Consider the following 27,825-nt stretch of genomic DNA (forward strand, 5'->3'; position numbering starts at 1 on the left):
AAAAAAGGCAAAGCATCCTGAATCGGTGTGCATTGGTCGCCAACGCGATCGATGCACACGGGGTTACGGAGCGTCAGGAGCTGCGCACGAGGGGACAGGGCCGTCGCCAGCAATGGATACACACACACAAACCCTGGAGGCCGTGGATGTAAAGGAACTGCAGGAAGAGGATAAACCCAACTTCTCTGGTCAAAGCCTTCCAAAATAAAAAAAAAAAGTGTTCACTACACCAGCACACGCTTCCCCCACCCCAGCCCAGGGAAAACAAAACAAAACAAAAAAAAAAAAATCAAACTGAAAGAAAATGCACAGCAAATAGACATAATCTTGAAGATTTTTAAAGAATAAATATTTTTTTGTAATTAAACATTATGCAAACACGTGCCACGCTTGCTCTTTGTCCATGCATATGCGCTATATACAACTTTGAAAAATACTGTGTTGTCCTCTTTTGTTTTAAAAGTCATATACAAAGTTTTTTTTTTTTTTCTCCTTGCTGTGTACCCCCCCCCTCCTCCCCTCCCCAAGAATCATCTTTACAATGAGCCAATCAACATTCATCCCTGTACTTGGGTGTCAGAGAGGAGGAGGGGGGCGGGAGAGCCATCCCCCCTTACCAAAGTACATCAAAATGGCTGGTTTGGACATGAAAAGCAGTGTCAAGAAACTGGTTTAAATTTCATCCGTACTACACACAGGAAAAGAAAGATAGAAAAGAAAAAGGAGTCGGCTTGGAGAATGAAGCTACGTTACAAGTTAAAGTTGGAGGTTTTTTTTTTTTTTTTTTTTTAGTGCGTCTGTCACACTCTTATTGGCCGCCTAGAATACTGTTGTACAATGGTTTATCTACCTTTGTTTTTTTTTATTACAATATAATTTACTTAAATTTTTCTGTTAACAAAACAGAATCCCGGTACTACAGACCAGCGGTGTAACAGGCGTAGCGCCTTGTGTGTGTTTGATTTGAATCGCATGAGCACTCTAGATGGTAAAGGTTTCAGAGTTCGTTTTATGCGGGGCCAGTCTCAGTCCTCAATGTACTCCCACAGGTCCTTCTCGTAGCCTTCATGCACGTGCTGCAACAAAACCCTTCGTCGACTCTCGCAGTATCTGCAGCAAAGAGGAACGGGACAGAAAAGGCAGGTTAGGAACCGCGGCTCAGCCCCAGCATCAAGTCAAATAAACCTACATTGAGCCTCGCTTCCGAAAGAGGAGATCTCCCGAGAAGGGACTTTGTAGCCCATTAACAGCTCTAATTAAGACTTCAGTTACTCCAGTCACTCAATTCCAGGTCCCTGGCTGAAAAAACAGCATGCAAATTTAGAGTTTCCCCGTGCACAAGTATCCCCAAAGCCCCTACAGCTGAGAAACCTCCATTAAGAACTGAAATAGGAAGAAGCAGCGGCTGCAGTTTGCAGAAGGCAGAGCACGAGTTAGCAGTGACACCCAAAATGGGACGGAGCTCTCCTCAGGCCAGGGCCGGTGCCTACTCAGAGCCGTTATCAGAACAACAAAACTCCGGGAGCTGGCTGGGCAAAGCCTCAGGAGCGCTGACCCGGTTTTAGTCCCCTCCGAAATCCCAGTGGAGATGGAAGTGGTCACGCTGGCTACAGAAAGGGTTACTGGTCTGGTTGGAGTGCAAGTTTTACCTCACTCCTGGGTCTCAGAGGGGCACTATGCCCTGCAGGGTCTTCCCACCTACACGCATTTAAACAGACGGAGCTGCAAATAAACCTGATCCCAGAGTTAGGTACAGTCCTACCAGGATCAATGATACTGAGGAAAAGTGATATCATAGGAACATATCAAAAGAGGCCATGTTCATTTCAGGTGCGTTACCCAACTAAAAAGATAAAAAAGCAGAGAAACATTTAAAGTATTCAGGTTCCAAGAGCAAATTATAAATAAAGCAGCAGGCATTTCTGGATTAAACCCCTTCCAGCGGCGGTGCCAAAGTCTGCCCCATCTTTAGGCGCACAGGGGACAAGAGAAGCCTTGGTAAGAGCTCCCGAGGCCCCAGGTGCAGCCGCGTAGCCGTGGTTCAGCAGCACCCAGCCTGGAGCGGGGTGCTGCACCGTGAGAAACGGGAACCCAGGAGCTGACTGCCGAGTTACCAACTCCTGCTGGGAACTGTGCGGTCCAGGTTCCAGGCGCTCGCATCGGCCAGGACAGCATCGAAGGGGCTCTCGCAGCTGGGAACCCGGCTTGCTCAGCAGTGGCCAAACATCCCCCTGCTCCCTAAAGCAAGGTGCACAGGAGGAGCGTCCCAGAGGGAGACCCTAGCAGAAAGCTATCCTTGATCACAACGCATGCCAACACCTAGGCAGAAATCCCTCACTTGAACCCGCAGCCCTTATGCCGTTACCATTCAGTGTCGGATCAGACCAACAGATTTATCTGAAAAAAACACTCTTCTGGCTCTTCTCACTGCTATCAGCTGTTGCAACAGAAATCATTGTACACAAAGTCCCATTGATTTCCTGAAGCATGTGATCGCAAACATGCACAGTTTCTGCTTTCCGAACTTCGGTTATTTTACTGCTGGTGGCGGGGGTTTAATCCTGTTTTCTAGAAATGTCTCTGCAAGTTAAGAGACTGAAACAGCTGAAACCAAATCAGGTCGGAGGTCAGCTCTTGCAATTTCCCAGAGCTCTTTAAACCCACCTCGGTAACATCCTTGGTCCCAGGCTTGCACCAGTACACTATAACCAGTACACAGAGCATCATAAAGGACTTAAGACATGACCGAACTAGTTAATTAGGGACCTGCATGGGCTTGACAGATGCATACTTTCTTCCCAGAAACACGAAGGCAGCTTTGGGATACTATGTTTTCAGGCAATTCAGGCTATATTAGGTTTTAATTTCTTCTGGAAAGCTGTTACCATCCCTAGAAGAGCACCCAATTGCAGAGGGCTTAAGTGAACAGGCAGCTTGGGCCAAGATACCAACTTAATGGTGGTCTTTAAAGGGTAAGTTACAAAATGTCTCAAAAGAGAAGGTCTGGCAAATCTTGTCCAGCCCCAGCCGCGCTGCCGGACTACGGCAGAATGGGCCACGGGCCCACCAGAGCTTAACAGCTACTTCTGCTCCCCAGAGTCCCACAGTCACTACGGCTCACCGTACTTTGGCTTTCCCCCCCTCCTCCCCAGCTAGGCATAATGAATTCAGTAACTCTGGCAAAATGCCTCAAAAATGCAAGCCATAATCCTGTGACTCATCCGCACTTACAGCTTTGGATTTTTCCACTGTGCAGAAGCAATTCCCCCAGGACTGTAACAAGCACTGGCATTTGTGTCACCTGGACCCCGGTTCTTCTGCTCTCCTCCCCAGTTGGGCAGGTTGCTCTCTCCCTCTTCTTGAAGGACAGCTTTTCTGCACCCACTTTTTGCACAAATAGGCCCAACAGATGACTAAAAGAGCTGACTGCTCTCTTACAGCAACTCATCCCAGGCCAAAGCTGCCAGCTTGCAACAACAAAGCCACTCCTTGTTCTTTGGCCCTCACTATGCAGGTCCCATCTTGGTCCTGGCTATTCCCACATCCTCCCTTCTCTGCAGGAACAATGAAATGCCGCTGCTTTTGGCCATAAGATTTTTTTCATTACGGGATTAAATCTTCTAGCTACTGCTCAGCAGAGCAGAGGGAAGGCAGAATTGGGAGCCTCTCCCTGCAGGCTGTCACCTCCCCTGAGGGCTGGTCCCAGCAGGGACCCAAACCCATGCTGCCAGGGCATGATGCGTGAGGGCATCACTGCTGATGCTTGCAGGGGCTGGCGCAGGACATCGCTGCTACTGCTGTTCTCAGATGCCCAGGGACTGGCTGACGATCACACTGGGTGGCAGAAGGCCAACAGCAAACAGCTTCCCATGGCTGGAGAAACCCACGGCTGGACAGGTACACACGCCACTACCTGTCACACAGGATGGCGATACAGGTACTCGGGGCACCTTTGAAATGGAGGATTCTTTAAAAACAAACCTGTACTTATCCTGTACTTTCTGCTTTATGTCTTGCAGCGAATCTTGGGATATATCTCGCTCAAGGTACCCAGAAAGCACCTCTGTAGCATTCTCTAAGTCTGCTTGGTTATTCTGCAAAGACAAAGAAAGAAAGGAAAAAAAAAAAAAAAAGGAAAAAGAAAAGATAAAGGAATATTTTGGGGGGGAAGTAAGATTTTTTTTTTTTTCCTTCAAAGCAACTGAAATCAATACTGAAATAAAAAGCGGGATTAGATATGCACTGTGTAACACTCTAGCAACCTGCTCTGAGCATTGAGACTGAAAAAGCTGAAATCTCTTCATTTGATCAGAAGAGAATCTGCGTATCTACCAGCAAGTCTTACATCTTCCTTCATCTGCAATAGCCTGGCAAGCCTAAAAAAAAAAAAACTCTTTCCTTACTAGTGGTGTGGTGCAGTACAAGACAATTCATCTCCCATTCTGTCCCCTGTCTATTTACCAGCACTGGCAAAGCCTTTGCTGACTTTGCTGAGCATGCAGCAGAGAAGCACCCTGATTGGGTTCTGAACAAAGACCAGCAAATGACTGTTCTAAACCATAAACAGTCAATACTGTAACCCTCCACATTTAGACCTTCACGTGCAATTTTAACAGTAGTGCCCTTGGAGAAAAGCCAACACCACGCAAAGTCAAAATGCCAGACTGAAGCTTTAATGCCTTCTTTGCCAGTTCAAGACAGAACCTCACCCTCCCTTTCTCGTTGCAGAGGGCAGCACCTTGTAACTCCACTTTCTCTTCCAGCAGACAATGCCACACGGTGCCCAGCAGGGCCTCTAACTTTTGCACAACAGAATATTAAGACAGACTCACGTAGTAAAACTAGGGACAAGAGCTTCTCCAAGCATTAAATCTCTATTTCTCTTAGCTTTGTATGCTGAACTCCTGACAACCATGTTTTCTCCTACCTCAAAGATAATGGACTGATTATTCTTTTTGAGGTAGAAGGCAAAGACGTAAGTGTACATGAGTGTGGCACGACACTGGCAGAGGACGTCAACTGCTTTCTTCAGGAACTGCACCTCGATCCACGACATGTTGTGCTGCTGCATCTCCTCCATTTTCTGCTTCACCTGAGCATAGAGCTTGTGCTCAAAGCGCAGGCTCTGCATGTGGTTCATATAGCGGTTGCAGTAGAACAGGTACCTCTGCAGGGCTGCTCTGGATCGCTGTGTTAATTCCCATTAGGGAAAAAAGAAAACAAATAGTTAAAACAAAGTAACGGCTGCAGGAGAAGTAAACCCTTCAGGAGGCTCTTCCTGACCCTGACAACAAGCTTCCTTTCCCAAGGTGTTTCCTCTCCTCTCATGTTGGCCAGACTTAGATGGCGCGGTTGTGTGGCAGGGTTAGCCCTGACCTTGTATGGAGACGAGGGGCCAGACCCACGGGCAGCTCACTGTCATGCAGGGGACTTCCTAGCACAGCTGGGACATCCTCACTCCCAACCTTGAAAGTAATCAGAATGACACTGCTAAAGCCTGATCGGTTTTGAATTTCAGCCTCCCCCAAGTTCCAGGACTTAAATGCTTCCAGTGTCATGACAAACAGCGAGAAGCAGCTTTTCTTTTTTTGGCTAATAAGGAATTCTAATTAAACAATTACTGTGCTCGTGTTAAGAGGGCAACATTAGGTTGCCTAGGCCACACTGATTATAGAGTGGGAAAAGACGCCATGCGCTAAGTAGCACAAGAGAACCAAGATGACTCAATACACAGCCATTAACCTTATTTTCTTCTCACTGACAGATCAGCTGTAAAAAAATGACAACGTGGGCATGGTTAAACTTGTATGTTGTGGATGTACAAAAGGTAGCACATATCAGCCAACGTCATCCCTACCTGCAGGAGGAGGGGCTGCAGGAAATACTTTGGTTCTTGGCTATAACAGTACCTTAACAGAGGTGCAGGAAAGGGATTTCTGCAAGCTGCAGCACACAGCATGCAATCCTGCCTCATTAAAAAGAGTTTAGGCTCTATCCACATTCACAAAACAGTTTAATGTAGCTGCAACTTCACCTGCAACTTTATTATGTCAAGCCTCCAAATAGAGCTATTGGAATGACAGCAGCCTATTTTCTTCACATTCAAAAGGTCTGCTGTGTTTAAATACCTCAGGACTCGCATTAAGAATTTTGCAGTAAAGAGCATTTTACAAAGGACATGAGGCTTGCTGTCTCAGACCCACGGCGTTATGATGACTTCATGTGAAGAGCTGCTATAAAACAGGCAAGGCAGCATGACAGATAACAACTGAGTTAACATGTCCTTCAAACTGGGTTAAAGTGGCTTTGAACGTCTTTTTTTTTTTTTTTTCTGGCACGAAGCAAGAGTCCAAAGCTGCGGGGGAACTTAACTGTCTTTTGAATTCATGCCCAAATCCAAAAAAAAAATTCTTCAGAGCTGATTGATAGGTTTACAGAAAGCACACCACAGGGTTGCTGATCTCCCTTACCGCCAAAGGTTATGGACTCACCTCCTGTGCATCCCTTGCTGCCTTTGCATCATCCTCATTGTAGCGGTTACAGTTGTACCTGTAAGAGAGACACCGATTCCACAGATTTCAGCCCAAATCAATGCCGTTTGCACCACGGCTTACTCGCCTCCCAGCAAGGCACGCTCCTCAACTCACCAGGCAGATCCGTGGGGCTCCCAGGGGCCCAGGCACACCCAGCAGAACTCGGCTTTGCAGTTCTGGTTCCGACAGACCATGTGGTTGCAGCCCCCGTCCTTCTCGATGGTGACGTGGCATTTTGGGCATTCCTGTTCACCGGACAGAGAATGCTGTTAGCAGGGAAAGCACAGAGCCCACAGCAGTCCTGACAAGTTAGAATCGTTCCCGTGGCAGTAAGAGACAGCACATCAAGTGAAATGCACAGTTTACTGCTTCCCTTTGATCACAGAGATCCCCTTCCAAGCCAGGCCTGAAAATATTTCCAAAGCCAGAGCAGCTAGATAGCAATAAACCCTAAGGAATTACGTGTTTTATCTATGCTGCTATCATAGTGGTACACTGGATGGGTAATTTCATGATCCTTCTTCAAAATCACAGCAGCACTGATGGTCTGTAACATCCCAGGGGAAGATATCTGGCTTTCCTCACCATCAAGTGTTTGGTCCACTTCAGCACTCAAACTGAAAAATGCCTAACAGAGAGCCGATATCATGCTGTTATCAATCTAAGACACCTGCAGTTCTAAAATGCCATCCCCAAAAATATCTGACAACATGAAGCAAGAATCTAGCGTGCTTCAAAGAAGCTTCTGTCAGCTAAGACGACCCTTCTCTCCTAGGGCATTTCCACACTTCCCATCAGGTCCCTTTTTTTCCCCCCTTAATGCGACACCTCACTGAAGACTTTTCTACAAAAGCCCACGTGGGGCTTTTCCCTTTCAGGTGTGAGGTCTTTCACAAATATGAGATTATCAAAGAGCAGCACTGCACCAGGAAATCTCTGGGGAATAGGTTGGGTTTTTATAACACCAATATCATATATCAGCAGCATATGGTCACTTCCTAAAATGATATTCAACTCACGTAAAGCATAAAAGATTATTCCTGTACTATCCCAATGAGTACACAAAGCCAAGGTTGCAAGAATATACTAAGCTGCCTCTACAAGTGAAAGAAGCCTGTTCAGCTCTTCTGCCACTTGTTCCTGTCCCTGTGGCAAATCTCCTGTGCCAGGACACAACACAGCTGCGCAAGAGCTGGGCCAATGAACACATCAGGTTAAAATCAAGCAAGTACAGAGGAAAAAAAATAAAACCAAAAACATTTTAGCCTGGCTCAGTTCCTCAGTCCAGCTTATCACACAACCACACCAGCATTTATGAAGTCTCTGAAGAAGCCAGTTTTATCTGCAAGGCAATAGCAAACACATCCAAACAAGTAATCCACACTCACGTATGTAAAAGCAGCTGCAGCTTTTGGGTCAGAAGAATATAAAATCCCCTCCCCAGTTAGGAACACATCTTTACCAGTTATTAACCAGAGCAACCCTTTGCTGTTCCAGCATTCAGATAAACTCTCAATAAAGGAAGAAACTATTATGTTCAATCGGTCTACAACTGCTACTTTTATATAGGACACAAACCAACACCTTCTTGTACATTCACTCCAAGCGTCCCAAATATTACTACATTTTCATACGAGTTTGCCTATTTGTATTGTAAGAGACAGGAAAATTTGCACACCAGGTAGTACTCAGAAGATTGCTCCAGAGGTGTTAACGACCAACGTGGTCTCCCGATGTCAGACACAGTGCTTCCTGCTGCAGGGAGGGAGGTTTGCAGTAAGGCAAAGCAGGTTACAAGGGAAGAGAGACAAGGGAGGAGATGTGAGGGACCACAACTTCTTTTTGGCCAACATTATTAAACTGCTTTCAGCTAGTTTCGCTTCCTGATGATTGCAACTTTGCAGACCTGAACACTAATGAAAAATAAGACTCATTACAGCAGCTTGCCCTGACTTTGAGGCTATCCTTGCTTTGAGCCGAGGGGGCTGAACAACATTACGTTCCCTTCCAACATAAATAATTTAATGATTCTGCTCTCCCCAGCAATTGGCAGAGCACTCCGCTTGAGTGCTGCCATCATTTCTTCCTCTTCAAAGTGCTGCTTTGGTCCTACTGCCCGATCCTGAAGGGGAAGGGTTAAGGACTGGGCAGAAATGGGCAACATCCCACACAACCAGCAAGGTTTTCCTGAGCATTCCTTTGAAAGGAGATGCTATTACAGCACTTGTTTGGAGAGCACGCCCTCCCGTTCAGCCAAGAAGGGGCAGCATTTCCACCCCATCAACAGGTCACAACCGGGGCTTGCCCTGAGTGAGAGGACAAAGTTCAGTTTCTAACCAGAAGGCCAAGTTTGTCGTGTAAATAAAAAGACTCCCCAGATTTGGGGAACTACTTACTCCAGTAGTTTGATGAATGTTTCTTTCTGCAGTCGCACTGTTCCTCCCATGTTTGTGCCCTGTCAGTACGCTGCGTGCTAGCTCACCGCTTATTTGGCTTGGTTCAGGTTTTTTGGGGCTGGCTGTTACTCTGATGGATTCAAGCAGTAAGCAAGCACGCACATAAAGGTATTTTTCCAGATCTGCTTTCCTCCCCATCACCTGTGTTTGTACTATGCAAACAGAGTAAGTGAAGCATGGTTGCTCCCTTCCTGCCTGTCTTGGGGGGACATCAGTGAGTCCTCTTGGGCTGTCCACAGAATGGATACTCAGCCAGGTAAATGCGTTCCCAATTAGTCACTCAATGCAGTTCTGTGAACTTCAGAGTCACAAACAGTCTCTCCCTTGAGCACAATACCCAGTGCAGTATCTATTTTCATTTCCCAGGCAGCCTTCCTCCCTCTTTCAACCCTTCACCGACACCTCAGGACCCAAATTTAGGTTTCTCTCATCAATATCCTCCACAACCGTGACGATCCCTGCTCAACGTGCTCATCAGCCTGGGCACACTTTGCTGGTATGTACGAACAGTGGCGCTGCACCCCTGTCACATCACAACACAGCTCCCCTCTCCCTGAAATGCTGACCCTGGGGCACACGGCAAGGAGCAGAATTTTCAGGAGAAGATGGTGGTCGCGGAGCTGCGTAGTTTCTTCCAAACACACCTCATCTGATGGGATGCTGACACCCGCGTGCCGCGGTGGAAGACGCAGCTAATCCAACAAACAGCAGCAGCGATCACTCCTGCTTACGAAAATCCCACAACTGGAAGAAGACAGACACAGTTCCCAGCTGACCTACGAAGCTGGAGAGGTGCAGTGGGGCACGTCCACGCCACAAGGATGTGGGGCCATCCTCACCCACAGCCAGGCTCGATTAGGAGCACAGAAATTCTGCTCTCCTGTCTTTGAGGATGAAACCAGGCTCTTCAGTCTCAGTACTGCATGGTGCTTAGGGCTTCCAGCCCTGGGATGCAAACTAGAACAAAAAAACCCTAATTACAGCCCTTTTATTACAGGGAATGCCATCCTTTTCAAGCCTTTATATGCTTGTCAAGCAAAGCACAGGGGAGACAGATTACACAGTAAGCTATGCAGATCCATGAAGTTGTGCAAAAATGTAGATGTTGAATATTATTAAAAATTAAGGAAAAGCCACGATAAGAACATACTAAAGAAATGCTGAACACCAGTGAAGAGACAAAAGCAGCAACTACTCAAGCCACCAACGCAATGAGTGGGAGAGATTTATAGATTAAGGAGGATAGGAAGGGAAGATCTTATTGAGAATTACGGCTACGCAACAACATAATAGCCAGCAAATCAAATTACTAAACCGGTAGATTATTCTGCACGTTATCTGTCATGCTGCGATGCAGAAGTGACCTCATTAACATTGTTCCACTCTAAACAATTCCGTGTTGTGCTTACACGCTGCACTTTGAAACAAAAGCCCGGGCAAACCTGGCAAAGGAGAACAATCCCTGTTTTGTCATAAAAGGCTGCGTGTACATAAAACATGATAAACCTCAGCTGCTGTTTTATGAACAGGAGGCTAAATAGAAACATATTTCACACTTCAGGCAGGTGAAACAGATTAGTCCTCGCTAGAACTCCTGAAGGTAACTGGTGTACATCAGCCTCCCAGCCACATTCACAGCGATGCGTTCACCTATGACCCCATCCTACAAAAAAACCCCCAAAACAGCAGCAACAAAAAAAACAACAGCAAACAAAAAAATCCTCAACCACCACAGGGATTTCTTAATGCGTTCCAACAAAACCCAAAAATGCTGAATTTAATTACGGTTAGCACAAAATAGTACACCATGACAACATCTAGAGTCATTGAGCAAAGCAGGGTATTTTAAACACTTGCTCATCTGAGAGGAAGAGATGGCACTTTGACATCTTAGGAAAGATGCTGTTCACAGCTCTGGCACGAAACTGTGCTGGTGAGAAATGAAAGAGTAAAGTTCGACGCTGGGGCTTGGGGAGGATCTAGCAGGCTGCCAGAATTTCCACGCGTTAGAACAAATGTAGGACTTCCAGAAAGTACAGAGGGAACACATGTTCAGACATTAAAAAGTGACCTGAAAAGGAAGAGAACTGGGTTCGTGCCATTTTATCTCGCTTAGAAGAGAAAAATGGCCAATAGCTTTTTTGGAGGAAGAAAATCAGCCCGTTTTATATATCAGGCATTCAAGCCCTGTCTAGTCTGGACGATAACGAGATGGTGACATGCCAAGAGCCAAAAGCGGTAAGGCAAGGGCATTTTTAGTATCAGATGAACAACTTTTATTAATGCCAATTTGCCTTAAAAAAACAAACCAAAAATCATCCACAACAAAATCAACAAAAACAAACAAACAGCAACAACAAAACCGATCAAACACGACCACACACCAAAAAACAGTGCCTTGGGGTGAAGACCAGCACCGTTAGCATCTCTGTTGTTCTTTAGAATTTTAAGATGCAGAAAGATTAACATCACTGAAACTCAGGTTTGAAACCAGTTTCTCCTCTTCCTTTTAGGATCCTTTCAGGCGGTCTTGATACACCTTAAGAGCCCAAAATAAATGCACAAATCCAAGTTTTCTGTGTTTCTTACTCCTTTGAAGGTCTGCTTAGCAAAACTAATGGATTTATGTCGTTTCTTTATTCCCAAAGCCACATGAACCAAAACACCTGAAACCCGCCTAGTTTAATTCAAGAAAGGGACTACTTAAGAACCAAGTTTGTGCAACAAACTGAAAAAAGTATGTGAAACCTTGGACTATTCAACCCTTCTCTGCAAGAAGACTGAGAATCAAAGGCTTGATAAAGAACTTATAGTGGCTTATCTCAAATTTAAATTAATTTAGTTAAGCTGGACTTGTATGTGAAAGTATCTTAAGTAAAAGGTCATTTACTTCAGCACACACTGCTGCAAGGGCTGTATCTTTCATACAGGTAGAAAGAATTTAGTGCAGGTCTCCTAAGTGCAAATAAACGAATGCAAAATAGATAAACAAAAATAGGAAACCACAGAACTCACTACTCAAATCCCCCCATTTTTCATTCAGACCATTCTACATAAATAATCAAAAAATGCATCACATCATTCCCGTTTGTGAATGGAAACAAATTCAGCTGGGCTTCACTTTTATCTCATACAACAATTGCCTAATTTTCCTTTCCTATTCTGTCGTCTCCCAGGGCAAGCTGGAACAAATGTGTATCTCATTCTCCTGCTGCAAAGGATTACCCAGATTTCAAGCCCACGTTCCAGGAGGTATGGTAATTTTCCCTCATACCTTCATCTTGGTAAAACAGGAAGTTTTCTTCCCTGACTGCTGCTCAGCATCACACTTGGAAGACTCGAGAAAGCACTTTTCAAAAGCTAGAAACAGCAACAGAGACCGTAGTAGCAACTGGAGTTTCTCCTGCTGAAAGCGGGGATTTTTGCCTCTGATGGTACCTGATCTGATTCCCTTCTGGGTTCTTCATAATGAAGAAATTCAACATGGAATTTAGGCTCTGACTTACAGTCACTGAAGCAAACAGCTGTGAAGGAACAAGACATCCCTCCCCAAACACGACTGCCCTGTTTTCCTGATGGAAACAGCGCAGAGAGAGTAAGGACAGACGTGTGCGCACTCTTAACTGTGCAATTCCTATCCCGGTGTACTGCTACAACTTCACGCCACGGCAGGTAAGGATTTTACTGGGTTTCTCTCTGAACAGCAGCAGGACTGTGTCGCTGTCAGACGGGCACTTGGGTTTCTCCGTGCCTCTGGCTAGAGGCCAGCAGGCGGTTCAGGCAAGCGGAGGTGGTGGCTGGCAGCCCCGCAGCTCTGGGCCGATCCGGTTCTCCAGAGGCTGCGAAGCTCCGATTGCACATGTTCCAGCAGCCGGCACTGCTCACGCTTCAGCATTATAGCAGTGTGAAATTACCACCTTCCCCATCTTGCTGCCCACAAGAAGGCAGAGATCATTAGGAGGGGTGGGTTACGTTTCCTGCCAACTTTCCCCTCAGCTGAATCTAGCGTTAGTTTGGAGAGAGAAGAATTGCGATATTGTCCTTCGGTTAATTCAATTGATATGGATACCATAAGACTCCAGGACAGTTGGCTTGCTTAAGTGTCTGGTGTAATTACCCTGATGTTATTTTTCTTCCTGTTGCTGCTGTACAGCCTGGGCTCCAAAGTATTTTCTTGCTGTAGGAGCGTCTCATATGGTATTAAAGGAAGTAGCTTAGACAGTGATGTTCAAGGACAACGGCTCTTCTGCTGCTGACACCAGACTACAGGAACTAACAGATAAGCTGGGCTGCTGCCAGCATGGCTTGGCCATACTCATTTCACCTCCTCACCGTCCTCTGGATGGGTGTTTCCCACAAAAAAAAAAAAAGTCTTCTCACTCCAGCCATTCAACAGTATTTCTGAGAGTGCGATCTATGCTTTAAATAACAGCCCAACCACTAGCATGGCTGCTACCTGACAAAGTCTAGATCCTGGTTAAATTAAAAAAAAAAAAAAAAAAAAAAAAAGGACAACCATCCTTACAGTATTTCTGTCTATACTTAAGTCTTTGGGCAAGTAAGCTGCAGAAACAGTCATCTATCTTCCTGTCTGAAAAAAAAAAAAAAAGACAAGTAGCTTCCTATTTCCAGTAGCCAGCATTAGTGGCATATTATTCATGTTTTGTCTACATAACATAGGCGTATACCATTTCAGCCTTTTGAATGGGCACAGAAACCAGCAAGGGAAAGCTTAACATTTGAACCTAACCAAACCCAGCACAGAGAGCTCAGATCCTGGTCTTCAGCAGCACATGCTGAGGCAGGGGGAGGTAGAGGATGGGGAGCCCTGAGGCCATCACCAAGATCACACAGCCCTGAGGGGCAAGGCAGCTCCTTGTAGAGCTCCCCAGGGCTCTGTTACAGGCAAAATAGGGCTGCGGCCTCTCTGACATCCCAAATATTTGATACCCAAGGCTAAAAGCTGCTTTGCACGTGCTTACGCTCAGCCCTTTCCAAGCTATTCGGCTACTCTTCCTCAGGTTTAATACCAGCAATACCTGAAGACCAAGCAAACATGGAACAAATCTGGTTCAGTTCTCGAGCCGCAATACATCTCTGAACACACCCACCTCAGAAAAAGCCAAGTTCACTTCATTGAGCAACATTCAGCCTCCAAGCAGGGACCACACAAGCCTCAGTCCACAAAACAGGAAGAAGCGGCCCAGACTGCACGATTTCAGCCTGATTTTAACTGTGCATTTCAGCTTCATGGGTGTTTCTGCTTTCACCATAATGCAACATTCCAGTTCAATGAAAAACACACAGCCAGCCCCAGAAAGAAGCAGCCACCGCTGCAAACAATACCATTAACCAGTTACACAACAGAGCTAAGAAAACAAAGCAGCCATTTCTTCACACCCTCCCCACTTTCTTCCACCCTCCTGGCTCAGAAGTGACGAGGCCCAGGCCTGCTCCTGACCCCCCCCATGGCATCTGCTGCTTTTCTTTTCTTGCCACCATGCCAACCTTTGTTTTAATTCCTCCCAAACTGAACGAATGCTGAAGTTTCAGGCAAAGTTGGGCTAGCTAAAACGAAGACATTTACATAATAAAATCTTAACAGCTGTTCTGCCAGTCTCTATCTGGAATCCTGCCCAGCGGAAATGAACAACTCCTCAAGAGGCCAGCCCAGGGGATTTAAAGGCAGATGTAAATTATCACAGCCAAATCAAGCCACGGGTGGTGTTAACACGTTTCACACACTTGGAGTGAGGCACAGATTTGCTTAGGGAAGCCATCAGCACCAGACAGGAGCCCAAGGTCTTAACACTTGAGCTTCCTTTGGGTCTCCAATTAACTCTTTCTTCCAAGAGCAAACTCCACTTAACCTGAAGAACCTCACCTGATTCAAGGCAGTAACACCTATTTGCTCTTCAAACAAGAGTACTTCAGTGTACTGTGGATTTTAAGGCTTCCTCTGAACTAATGACATGCAACAGAAAAAACAATCCTAGTACAGAGAAATTAGGCTGTCCTTTTCATCTGGTAAGTCTTTATAAAATATGAGAAAATCCCTCACCTTTGTGTTTGCTGCAATCCAATTGGAAGTTTCACTGTCATCATCACACTTTTTAATCCATTTCTTTAACCACTGTTAGAAAAATGAAGAAAGAAGAGAGTTAGATTTAAATGGAGGCATTGTAAATGTTCCCAAGACAGCTGCTTACATTAAGGTAAGGTACACAGAACCACATGGGAATATGGAGTGGGGAGAGGTGCTGGTGCTGGAAAGCAGTGCAAACAACAACTAATTTACGTTGCAGACATTTCCTGCAGCACCATCCTAATCCAGCAAGCACCATCACGCCCCTCAAACAAAACACTTCAGCAATCGGTTTGCAGTTTTAAGTTCAATCAACACAGACTTCACATGGGACTCCAAAATAATATGGACGTTGTAACAGTGATCTGCCAAAACTGCAGAGTTTCTGTGATGCCCAGCTTTGTGTTTTCGTAGGCTTGCAATGCCCACCTTATGCTTTTTTTCTTATTTAAAAAAACCAAAACATTACTGAGAACACGGCTTTATCAAATGAATGCAAGTCATAAAAGCAAAAGACTGCTTCCACCTGTTAGATAATAAATTGACCACATCTAGCCTGGAAAGACCAGCTAAACCACACAAAACTTTCGGTGAGGTTTCCCTCCCCTCTCCCCAAGGAAGCTTTTTTTTTTTCCCACTAATCACGAGGAACACAGGCTGCGCTCTCCCCAAGGCATGAAACATGGCTGTCTGTGACCCTGCACGGGCCACAGGATCCCAGGCTTGATTACAGCTTTTGATAACTCCATGAGCATTTCTAGGGTTCACTGCACAGCAGCAGATCCCAGGACCAAATTAATTGCTCCAGGAGGACCAATCACAAGCCTGCTGAAGCACCGAACACCTACAGAAACGCCTAGTCCAGGGATGCTTGTTCTCAAGCGAAGCGTTCGCTCCTGAAGCACCTTCATTCCTCTGCAGAGGGTCACAGCTGTAACAGTCTCCTCCTCCAGATATTTTGCCATCTGGCTGAGGCACTGTTCCTTCACAAGTCCAACTCTGAGGCATCCTAAAGGCACCCAGAACTATTTCACCAATTCTCACATTATCACCTAAACAGGTGAACTACTACGCTTCTTGATGCGAACAGCCTAAAAGCTCGTGCTTCATTTCTCTGTCTTCCACATAAATTGACTTTAAACTTTTTCAAGTCATGCATTTAGAAAACAACTTTGACGAGCTCACCTTGCATTTAACAGGATCATGCCAGTTTTCACCGCAGTTAAAGCTATAAGTGAATAAGAAAGGGAAAATAAGCAAATAGGGCAGATGATTATGCTTTTCTGTAACTAGGTTAACACCGTGGAATTTTTCTTCTGGGTCGTTCGGCTGAAAGACCAAAGCCAGTCCTAAGGAAACATTATACACGTCACAAAAACTTCCAACCCTCAAATCCCTGAACGGCCATTTCAGAGCAGTATGTATCTCAATGCATTTTGATTCTCTACACTGCCTGCAGTCAAGAACCTCAACTAAAATCTGAAACCAGCCAGCTGACAGCCATCTCGCAGTGAAAGCTGGATCTGTCTCCATGTCAAAGGACGCCCAAGACACAGAGAGAAACAACTACATAGTAAGAGGCTTTGCGACCAGCTGTACCTAATCCCAGCTTACCATTTGAAACCCACCCCATGCTTCTCCCACCATCTAAACCACATCCCCATATAAAGACTTACAGAATACATACTAATACATTCTCTCAAGGTAGTAAGTAAAAAGCAATGCCAACATCTTCTACTTGACAGTTCTTACCAAAACTGACGTCCACATTTGCAGCGAACGGGTTTAGCATCAGGATATTGGACTTTAACAACGTGGTGGCAATCTGGGGCAGGACACCATTTTAACAGTCGATTACACTATGAAATAAAGCAAAAAAAAAAAAAAAACAAACACAACATACTAGAAAAAGGATGCTGCACAAGGACACTACCTGCCCTTCATCCCTTTTTTATCCTTTCAACCATGACCTTCAGTCACACTCCTTCCTGTCTTACCAGCCCTCGGCAATAAGAGCGCTCTCTCCTCAATCTAAGCATCTACTTTCTACCGAAGGAAAGCAGGAATATGATATAGTCAAGTCTTCACTGTCAAATGACCTCTTATGAAAGATGAGGAGCATAAACACTTCTGCTGACCTCGTAGCTCAGCCAGAGTAAATACATGAACAATATGAAGCTATGAGGCTTTCCCCTGAAAAAAGCATCTGTCAAGCTGTTTGTGACTCCCGTCTCTGTTCCACTGCTGAAGCAGCCTTTCTGAAACTGCTCACGAAACACACACACCAGTTTTATACAAGCACCACTTTTTAAGATCCCTTGAACACCATCCCATTGCCTGTTTCTGCTCTACCGCAGCCAGATATGGGTCTGCATAGCTACTTTTGTCAGTCTTTCAGTCTGCAACACATGCTTAGCTTCAGCGTTGCGTTTAAAAACAAAACCAGAAAGAGACAACCCACTTCAAACAAGGAAAAGCTTGATCCCAGTAACAACTTATATGTTGGTCTCTACATGAACTGGGAAATCGGGACAGTAGAAAAAAAAAAAAGTCTTCCAAAGCACCTTTCTCCAAGTTTAATTTTGGGGTTGCAAAACTATTAGTATTTTGCTAAAAGCAATTTTGCAGCTTTACTTCACACAACAAATGTTTAAGTCATGTTCTTGTTCACAATAATGTTTCCTGGTTTTCCAGCTGAAGTATCTCAGGTAACATTCAAGAACTATAAATATTAAGTACTCCTCAGAACCTATATATTGAACAGCTCTTGCATTCTTTTTATCTACAGCTGCTTGCTCTACCTCTAGATCTTTTGTTCTGCACATTTTTATTACTATTTTCCTACAACTATACTTGTAACTAAAAGGGCTATAAAATAACCCTGGAAAAGCCTCTAACTTGCAGTCACACTTGATTAGAGACTTTGCAAAAGTCTTGCTCTACACATAAACAAGCCGCACTTCTCTGGTTTGGTACATACACAAGACAAAAGCAATGTAAAAGCCACTAAAAATTCCTAATAAAAACTCACCTCTACAAAACTATTGGTTATTAAATGCTGGTACTTTAATTTAACCTTGGAATCTGTGATCAGACGCCTGTGGAAAGGGAAGGAATAGAGAAAAATTACTGTACTAGAAAAAAAAAATCTTTTTTTCCATACGTATCCAGTAAGTTAAGAGACACAAACGGTTTTGATTCCTCCTTCTACACTTGTGGATACTGTTTTGTACTTACCTGTTCTCTATTAATATAGATCCTATTCTCTATTAATATAGATCATTTATTATATTACTATGAAAACTACAAATATTGTATGTAACTTGTAATATTAACTTCAGAATCATACAGAAAGCTCATGCAGTTCAAAAGAACTGAACCTCTTGGTACAGGGATTTGTATTTAAAAACATTTTCTGGAAGAGCCCAAGAAACAGAACAATTTCATTAGTTAATTCGCATTAAACAAGTGCATTTTATAGGAAACCCCTTTAAGCTCCAGAACAACTGTTGTGGTGTTTATAACTTTGGTAGACCTAATGTTATCTGGGTTTCAGTAGAATGCTACAGCTTCAGTTTAAAAGTTAATGTTGTTTTAATCTATTTAACATAAAAACAAACTTGATTTAGATTCAGCATCATAGAAAGCGTACCCAACATCAATTTTAACTTTAAATTAAAGCCGGTCAGTTCAGAAGCAGGACAGCAGAAGAAAACCAGACAGATAGGAATCCTTCAAAAAGCATGGTGGCCGCTTTCCTCCTGGACAAACCAACCCAGCTGGCATTTGCAGACTGCCCAGCCTAGATACATTCAAAATAATTCAATTATGTATTGCTGAGCACTTTTATAGACATCTTTCCATTATGACTGAAGTGTCTTCTGCATATGGATAAAGCTGGACTAATACACACTTTGTGGTATTCCTGTTTTAAATCATACTGTGGAATACAGCTTTATACAGGCCGTATCATGTATAAATAATGAAATTAATAGAATATCCATTTGAGGGTACAGCCAAAATCAGGGGCACTCCTGCACGTTATCATGAGACATTCATTAAAGAACAGCCCATGTGATGATGCAATGTTGCACAAACCCTAGCCCTCAGCAGTCTGGGGAGCTCCTCACCAAACGACATGCTGGTTATTGCATAAACATAGCACGCAGCAGCTAAATTCCCATTGCTAAAACAAAACATATCAGCTGACAAAGCATCTCATCAGGCCCGTGTCCACGGCAAGCCTGTAATTTTGGAGTGAAACTTACTAAAGAATGAAAAAACAATGTGGAGTTATAACATGAATTACAAATTTCACTTTCTTACCTAGGTTTCTAGACTTAATAAATGTCACTTGAAAAATTTATTGTATGTATAGATCAGGAACCGGAATTTAAATGAAAAATAATGCTACAACTAACCAGAGCACACTGAATATGCAATCCACTGTCTTTTGCTTACCACCACTGCCTACGATCACTCCATGTTAGCAACCTTGCCTGCTCTAGGTCCAACAGCGCTTCCACAGCACCACTCAGGTCAGGACCTTCAAGAGCTTTGCTCTGAATGTGACTGGATTTTGACAATAAATGAAACTACACAGATTAACAGACAAAACCCATTCCCAGTGCCCATTAACCACACTTTAGGGTACATTCCTTGTGAGCCAAGCTATAAAAGAAGCAACCTCACTGAAGCAGCAAGGTTGGAAAAGCAAACTGCTTGTAAAAAAAAAAAAAAAAATCAGCTCTCGATCTCTTCTGGCAGCTCAGTTCAAAACTACACAATCTCCAAAATTCATCCAAAGATGTCAGCAATGCTTTATGAGACCACAAATTTTGCACTTTTGTTCCATTTTGATAATGCAAACTCCTCAAAGACACTGATCTGTGGAATTAGCAACATACACGTGATGTGCGAGGTCAAACACCCTCCCACAGGAATTACTTCAAGACGTTACCACATTCCAACACGATGTAGCAGCAGTGGTATTTGCAATTATGCAACGGAAGATTAAAAATGAGGCAGCTCTCCATATGACATCCATAGAGGAACCCAAAATCCACCCATTCCCACAGAGTGGGTTGCCTTTCAGAGGTTACTACCAGACTGCTGCCACCCACGAGAGCGGCCGTTAGACACACCAGTAAGAAAGGCAGCCTGCCTTGCTTATTAATGAAATCAACAACTTTGCATGTAGGTTAAAGCAATTACCAGCAGCATTAGCAAGGGTGAACAAAGGATAGAAAGAGATTACCTTCCGCTAGTTTGAAGGTCTCAGAGAAAGGGACCCTCTCTTCAACCTTCCTACCTACGCTCAACACTAACATGGAAAATGGACAATAAGCTAGCTAAGTACTCACAAATCCAAGAAAGCCATCTGAATTGCTAAATTTGGACTCATCTGGAGATAATTCATCTTGCAGACGTACGGCCTTGCTGATGGCAATTACTGAGAAGGGTGCAAATTAATAACTTGGACTATCTACTTTGATTTTCTGACGGATGAAGAAACTGATGTGTCTATACATTGAACGCTAACCTAAGGTTCCTATAGGTTGGAAACCTAGAGCTGGAAGACTTTGCAAAAGCAAAAGACCCAAAAAGAGAATAATTAAGGACATGGTAGGGAATGCAGATTCCAGCTGGGATTACTTACATTTTTATTCATGCAATCTTATTTCATAAGATTGCCACAGTTGCCCATCTTTGCTTTTAAAGGAAAGCATTAGGCTTTTGCAAAAAAAAAAAAAAAAATGCACCTCCCAGACATTCCAGGTATCCTCTATAAGAACAGGGAAAGGTGGATTTTTTTTTTTACCTCCACAAAACATTTATCATTTTGCTTACACAAAGGGAGCTTGTTTGCTTTACCACCTACATGGCATTTTGCTATCGTAGGCCCCAGATACCTCTGTCATTTCTAGGCAAGAGGGAATCCCACAGCACATGGTATGAGTTGATGACTCCAGAGTCAACCCCATGTCACAGTTTTCTTTACTATAAAAGCCATGAAGTGAAACATAAGGATAGCCAGATCTACGACTAATAGCAAGCAATAGCAGCAGAAGCCACAGCAACAAAAGCCAGCGCTGCTCTCTTCTTCCATCCTTTCCTTGCTACTGCTACCACCACAGCCTACAACAATTTCAGCTACACTACTTTACACGCACTACTTGAACAGCTTATTCGAACTGTTGCAATCAAACACACTCAAGAAATTTCCTGCTAAGAGTGTGTACCACCACAAGTTGAGTTCAGACTCCAATAAACAAAAATCTCAATCAAGATATTATGCCAACTTCAGTTCAGTTTCAAACAAACCACCCCTCAACAGGGCATGAAAACATTTCAGCTACTTCCACTTCTACCAGCCTACACTTCATGACTAACACAGAGCCAGTAGTACAGAGGGATAGGGGAAATCACTAGTCTGAAAGCAACTGATATAAAAAACAGCAAATTAATATCAATGAGTGAGTCAGACTTCAGGAAGGAAGGAAAAAGGTAACAGAATAAGCTTTTATTTAGACACTTTTTACATGAAGAATTAAAATGAACTTAATCAAGGTTCAGAATCATGAAGGATATTACTCATGCAGTAACATCACCCAATGTAAAAGAGAAGGAAGCTCATGGAATTCACTGTTCCACCATGTACGAGCAGTCATACTACAGCTGGACAACTTCAGCAAAGGCTGCCATACCAGCTTGATCAAGTCTTATGTTCGAGGGTCACCTGCTTTCTATCAGAGGGCATAAAACACACCCTACAGACTGTACACAGGGCTTCTTTCCTCTGACTCACGTATTAACCATAGCTACAGGACTTGGTGAACCAGTGGGTTGACCTAGGTAGGAAGTCCTAAATTCCTACGTAAATCAAAGGAAACAAAATGCATAAAGCAGTTAAACAGGGTTTGGAAAGACTGTCTGGTGTTTATTGTGCTGTCTTGCTGACCAAACTGATCAAGGAATCTTTCCACCAAGTACTGTGACATGGGTTTTTCAGAGCTAAACAGGAAGTAAAGAGAGATGCTGGTATCAAAATAGTTCAAGACAGACCTCTCTGCTGCCTTAAAGCCTCTATGCAGTTTTCTGTAAGCCAGTACATTTGAACAGCATATGAGTAACCAAATGGTAAAAGAGAGGAAAGCCAAGAGGTAGCAACTCATCATACTTACATAACTGTATTGTCATCGACTAAGATATCACAGCCATGAGCAGGGCATGAAATGGTCTGAAAAAAAAACAGAAAAAGATCATAAAAGGAAGAGTGTTTATCCTATTTTTGCATCACAAAGAATTCCAAGGCAACAGACTTCACTATAATACATAGCAAAAATAGTACATTGGCTCTATCCTCACATCCCAGATGTGCCACTGTGCACAGCACGATTCCTCCCACCCAGAGCAAAGGCGCCTGCACTAACTCCATGTAGTTCCCTCCGGCTTCACCCGTGGCAGACTGCAGCCTTCAAAGCTTGGAGGCTTGCGTTTTCTTTGTTGTTCTTTTGGGTTTTTTAAACTTTAGTGGGGAAGAATTCTCCCCTTCCTTCCGCTTTCTTCTCCAATACACAGAATTGCCAGACGTAAGTCATGAGGTAGATGAGTTGACATTTTACCTGTCCCATGCCTTCCTCCATTATTTTGGTAGTTAAATATTCACTCCAGCACTGCATACAGAACTTGTGTCCACACTCTAGGCCAGTAAAGTACTGCAAGAAAGAACACAAGACATCGGATCATTTTATCACGTGGATTCACTCAACCATTTTGCCCTTCTTGGTGCTGTTCAGTTTATCACATCACTCATCCCCCACACCGAACTTGAGACGCTGCTATTTATTTTACATCATCATCAGTACAGAACATCTCCAATGCAGTTTTAGTCATGCTTTCAAAGCCAGACTTTAATCCCTAACCCTAGCAGCAAGGAAAGGTGTGGCTGACATTTCCATCCTTCCTGCCCATTTAAACTGATCCTTGTTTTCGAGGCAATATACAGAGCATAGCATGGCTCTCCTCCTTTTACTCTTGCAAATGAATAAGATAAATGCAACACCACCAAACAGGTCACAGTTATGAGATGATACACAGTCTTCTTTCCTCCTATTTTTCCACTTGGCTTGCTACCATATGTGGTTGCTGCCCAGAAGTCTCAGAATATGCACACCAGCTATGCACAGGCACTAATTTAGCTCCCTCTTGTATAGGAAACAGTAAGCGATCAGTCTGCATTACTGGGTGAGCACTAAACCACAGAAATAGAAAGAATTGTGTGCACTTACGCTTTTAAGGCATGTGCATAGTTTGCCAACTTGCTTGGTAAACTTCCCCCCTGAAACCCAGGTGCTCATCAGATGAAGACACTGAAGATCCTAATTGGCAGGTGTAAATTACTAAATAAAATTCAATAATGATTAGCTGTTGCAGACAGCAACAAGGACAACTTCATCTGTGTATGCATCATCTACACAGAGTACATCGAGATACCATCTGGGACTGAATGGTTACACAAGGGGTGGAGAAACAAACGCTGCTGAGGAAAGGCTGAAATTAAGTTACTTTTCTCAGGTCATCTTGAAGTTATTTTATACCCAGAGCCACGGGCAAGGACAAACTATATTTAAAACAGTTCACTCATACCACTGTGCAGGTTACTGTTTGATGGCTTTGCTTTTCAAGCCATCTTATGTTCAGCCAATAAGATAAAACAAGAGCTCCACCCTGAGATACCATCAACTGGTATGAAACTCCACAACTTACAGAAACCTGGTATCCTCTGCAGAACAGCCCGGAAAAGCAGCAGGATGCTGTTAATTAAGAAAAGGAGGGTGTCCATTTTAAGAAAACAATGTTCTTCCCAAACTGTCTCCTTGGCCGTTAGAAAATCAAGATTACAGTCATAACATTGACCATTTTGTTCACCCGACACATGTATTAGCGAGGTTACACTTGTCTTTCAATGCTACAGCACTCAGATTGCACAGGGAAGGTGCTTTTTTAGCATGTTCTTCCCATGGCCTTGCCACTGTCTGATTCACATTCGTCTGGCACTCCTATCATTAACGAGGGCACAGGTTTGAACCTGAGGCTTGGAAATGTGCTGTGATGCTGCAGCCAGTGAGCTCCACTGCCTGCCCTCCCCACAGCCCTGCCAGAGCACCGACCACCAGCAGTAGCAAGATGGGTTAAATCTGACCTGACCAGTCAGCAAGAAATGAGCCGAATATCTGACTTCATTCCAGGTAAAAAAAAAAAAAAAACCAAACACGAACAAAAAAAAACAACACAAGAGATACCCACTCAAACCTGTGCTTTCTTTTGAATAAAAACAAACAAACAAAATAACTAAAGATAAGAATCAGAGTAGTGTGTCCTGTCAGCACCATGGCTCAAGGGGACAGGAGGCCGACAGCTACAGGGTGCCTAGGTACACCAACTCCCAAGACTGGAGGGAAAAAACAAAACAAAACAAAACCCAACACCTTCCAATTTTTGAACCATTACTGAGCCAGCTAAGAAGGTGCCTGATGCTCCACAGCTGCTGCTGTGGCCAAGTGACATCCCCTGGAGATGCAGGGTTATGACAGAAAAGCCCCAACATCTGACACTTTTGGGATGCCAACAGCACACAGCCTGAAGACAGCACTGACTTTTCCCAGAATTATGGCTTCTCCACATGTGGTGGGAAATAAGCATGAACAAAGAGATCATCCCTTAATGAACCTAAATACTCCTGCAAGCAAGCAAACACAGGGAAGCACTACATAGGTAAGCACACACCTATATTGAAGACCCATTTCACTTATTTCAGGCACTGAAAAGATTTGCTAAATGCCCACATAAAAGGCAGCCACCACACTTCCTCCCAGGCTGCAAAGAATTCAGAGTATCTTTCAACTCATTTCTTTACTTTGAGGGAGTTCCCAGTTATTTTTGGCTAAGCTGAGAGCAGATGTCAAGGGAGCAAGCAAAACGGCCGACGCAAAACCATCAAGTGCAACGGACTTCTGAAACAACATGTTATCACAGGGGACAGCTCTACTTTCACCCTATCTGTACCCATCACCTACTTCTCTTGCGAAGCCAAGTGCTAGTGTAGGCACGCTGCCATTCGATACCTGTCCCTGCTCTTCTGGTAGCATCAAACTGATCTGAGATGCGATCGGCTGCTCGATCGGCTGCTCCAAGATGTGTTTACGGTGACAGCCTCCCTCAGGCTTTCTTTACTTCAGTAATGATGATAGCATCAACAGACTAAGTCACCTGCGTGTCCTTAGAACAAACACACCGTTTGGACAACAGCATGATGTTCCCCCAGTCATCCCCACCACGGCAGCCTTGCTCTCAAATGGGACCTGAAGGGTAAAATGCAAGAAATGAGGTAGGCAAAGCCATGACCCTCTCAATTCCTGTCTTACCAAAAAGGGTTTTGCCCAAAGTAACTACTGGAACTTGACCGTGGTTCATGGGGACACAGGGGGACTAAAATACCTCCCTTAAGTTTTCAAACCACCAGGGTGGCAGGCTGCCATGAAAGCATCAAGTGCCTTGTATTGCAGGTGCTTCCAAAAACCTCAAATCACAGTTCTTTAGAGATGATTGACTATAAAGCCTTCATATTTCCCTTAGAGGTGCTTTAAAAGGGAGACAAGTACCACCTGCAACGACCCCATGAGAGGGTGAATATTCAAGACACATTCCTGTAATAGCTGAGCATTGTACAATTTCTTAACATGCACAACTCCAAACTCTCAGCTTTCCCTAGGCTAAAAGGGTTTCTCAGAAAAGAATACAGAGCTTTCTTTGGGGGGTTGAGAGGGGGGAAGCTGACCACTGCAAGAGGATTTAAAAGCTGAGATTTTAGGTTAGGTATTGAACATAACTTATTCTAGAGTTTATAATTCACATTGACCAAAACAGCTTCAAAACAGATTTCAAACCAGATGGCTTACAGTCACTTTAGACACAGAGACACTACAGCCTTTTACAGAAGAAATAATAAATACTAGTTTTGCTATATGCTCCAACTTTTATGTATGGCAAAGAAACAGAGGTTCCCCTCTGCTGTCTCTTGACTTAATCAACACCAACAATATAGACACTCCCCTGCTCACCTGCAACCTCTAACTGCTCCAGCTAAGAAACTGCTCTTCCAACGACTAGGTCACTATTATTTTTATTGTGCTATTCATTAAGGCATTAGTGTGCTTTGTGCAGATCTTCCCAGAAACCAGAAAGCTGCTTCCCAGGCAGCACATGTACCCCCAAGCCAGAGGAAAGGCCTGTCAGTTGTGAGCACTGGGCGTATTGTTCCCACCCAACACAGCAACTACATTCAAGAGGGGAGAACAATATATTAAGAACTGAAATGAAATCTAAATTTGAAGTTCCCAAGAGAGTTTTTTCTTGAGATGGACATTAAGATGCTAAAGATGTCTCCTCCCATTTTTCCATCTCAGTCCTCCTCCATTTTCATTAAAAATGTTGCATAGCCTAAAATCATAATAATTTCCTTATTACCTAAACATGGAAAGTCTGAAGTGATTAAACAATGGGATTTTAGCATAAGGTAGTGCATCAAGCAAATTTTTCAAGCTTTTCTTTTTCAAGGCACCTCTTTATACAAGGCAAGCAACAATTCTCCTTTACAGCTATTCTCTAAAAAGGACGTCAATGCACACAAGGCTTAGAAGGAGATGCATGAAGTCCTGTGGTTACTGGCTCATGAGTGATAGTGATCTTAACACTGAGAATCTGAGCGGCCTGAAACTGGGCTTTGCTCTGCTCTGCCTGCTCCAGAGCAAGGGAAATGCTTGCAGCCAGGCTCCCCCAGCAAGGGGGTACTTTATTCAAGGCTACTCATAAACCCCAAAGCTTCTAATGGTTTCCATTCTTGTTGAAAAGCAAGCTCATAAAAACACACCCAGAGCAAGAGTAGAAGCCTTATGTAAGGGCTGCTCTGATCTTTAAAGGACAGGCAGACCTTACGGTTCTTTGAGGGGTCAGGACAGCTCCACCAGGTTACAATCAAGGAAAAATTCCTCACGTATGTCAGCACCCTGCCTTTTGGCAAAGCCACGGATGAACTCTCATATTTGAGCTTTTCTGCTAAACTTGTTCTCTTCCAGGATCTCCAATCATGAAGTCGTGCCTCTGGAAAGTCACAGCAAGTTGCTAGCCTGCCCAAACCACAGCAGAAGCCTGGACCTCTGATTAGTGTATGGGAAAGTTTAGTTTTTGTCAACAGCTACAAAAAAAGAAGCACCATCATCAATCTTACCACAAAACCAAAAGACTAATTTAGAGCCCTGGCAAGCAATTCTACCCTGACATTCTCTGATTAAGAAGGTATTGCACAAACATTAGAAAGATCCAAAGATTTCCACACTGGTTGTGTTCTCTGAACAGCACAACTTTATTTTACTTCTACTCCTACTCAGTTTTATTCTAGGCTTTCTAGCTTGACTATTTTGCATCATTATTTACTACTTTTATACGTTATTTCCTGTCTTGACATTCTTTTTAGGTAAATCCCTTTGCTCATCATGCTTTTCACATATTTTTTCTTTTATGTATCATTTATTCGCATGTCTCAATTGGTATCTGACCTTTGTAAAAATCACTTGATCTACTGCTTGCTTTCTTCTGAAGAACTTTACGATCCCGCCTCCCAGACCCCAGCATCCTCAAAGGTTTTTGCAGAAGGGATAATAATTTCATTTGAAACGCAATCTCATTTCAG

The 27,825-nt window shown here is 43.8% G+C and overlaps 1 protein-coding gene across 2 annotated transcripts in view; it reads right to left on the minus strand.

The window, feature by feature from the left end:
• Window positions 1-322: 322 nt before the first annotated feature.
• The window catches only part of ARIH1 (ariadne RBR E3 ubiquitin protein ligase 1), a 65,541-nt gene continuing 38,038 nt past the window's right edge, over window positions 323-27,825 (minus strand). The window contains exons 4-14 of one of the 2 annotated variants that reach the window (XM_032990382.2): window positions 22,700-22,792; window positions 22,259-22,314; window positions 18,106-18,172; window positions 16,827-16,933; window positions 16,260-16,302; window positions 15,051-15,122; window positions 6,648-6,778; window positions 6,492-6,549; window positions 4,928-5,188; window positions 3,982-4,094; window positions 323-1,110 (exon numbers count right to left, since the gene is read on the minus strand). In XM_032990382.2, coding sequence (XP_032846273.2) covers window positions 1,026-1,110; window positions 3,982-4,094; window positions 4,928-5,188; window positions 6,492-6,549; window positions 6,648-6,778; window positions 15,051-15,122; window positions 16,260-16,302; window positions 16,827-16,933; window positions 18,106-18,172; window positions 22,259-22,314; window positions 22,700-22,792 — 1,086 coding nt within the window. In that variant the 3' untranslated portion in view covers window positions 323-1,025. Of the gene's footprint in view, window positions 1,111-3,981; window positions 4,095-4,927; window positions 5,201-6,491; window positions 6,550-6,647; window positions 6,779-15,050; window positions 15,123-16,259; window positions 16,303-16,826; window positions 16,934-18,105; window positions 18,173-22,258; window positions 22,315-22,699; window positions 22,793-27,825 lie in introns of both variants that reach the window. The other variant, XM_042803847.1, reaches the window with a different exon arrangement.

Source organism: Tyto alba, unplaced genomic scaffold (assembly GCF_018691265.1).
Source record: "Tyto alba isolate M040663 unplaced genomic scaffold, T.alba_DEE_v4.0 Super-Scaffold_41, whole genome shotgun sequence".
In the NCBI taxonomy this organism is placed as follows: Eukaryota; Metazoa; Chordata; class Aves; order Strigiformes; family Tytonidae; genus Tyto; species Tyto alba.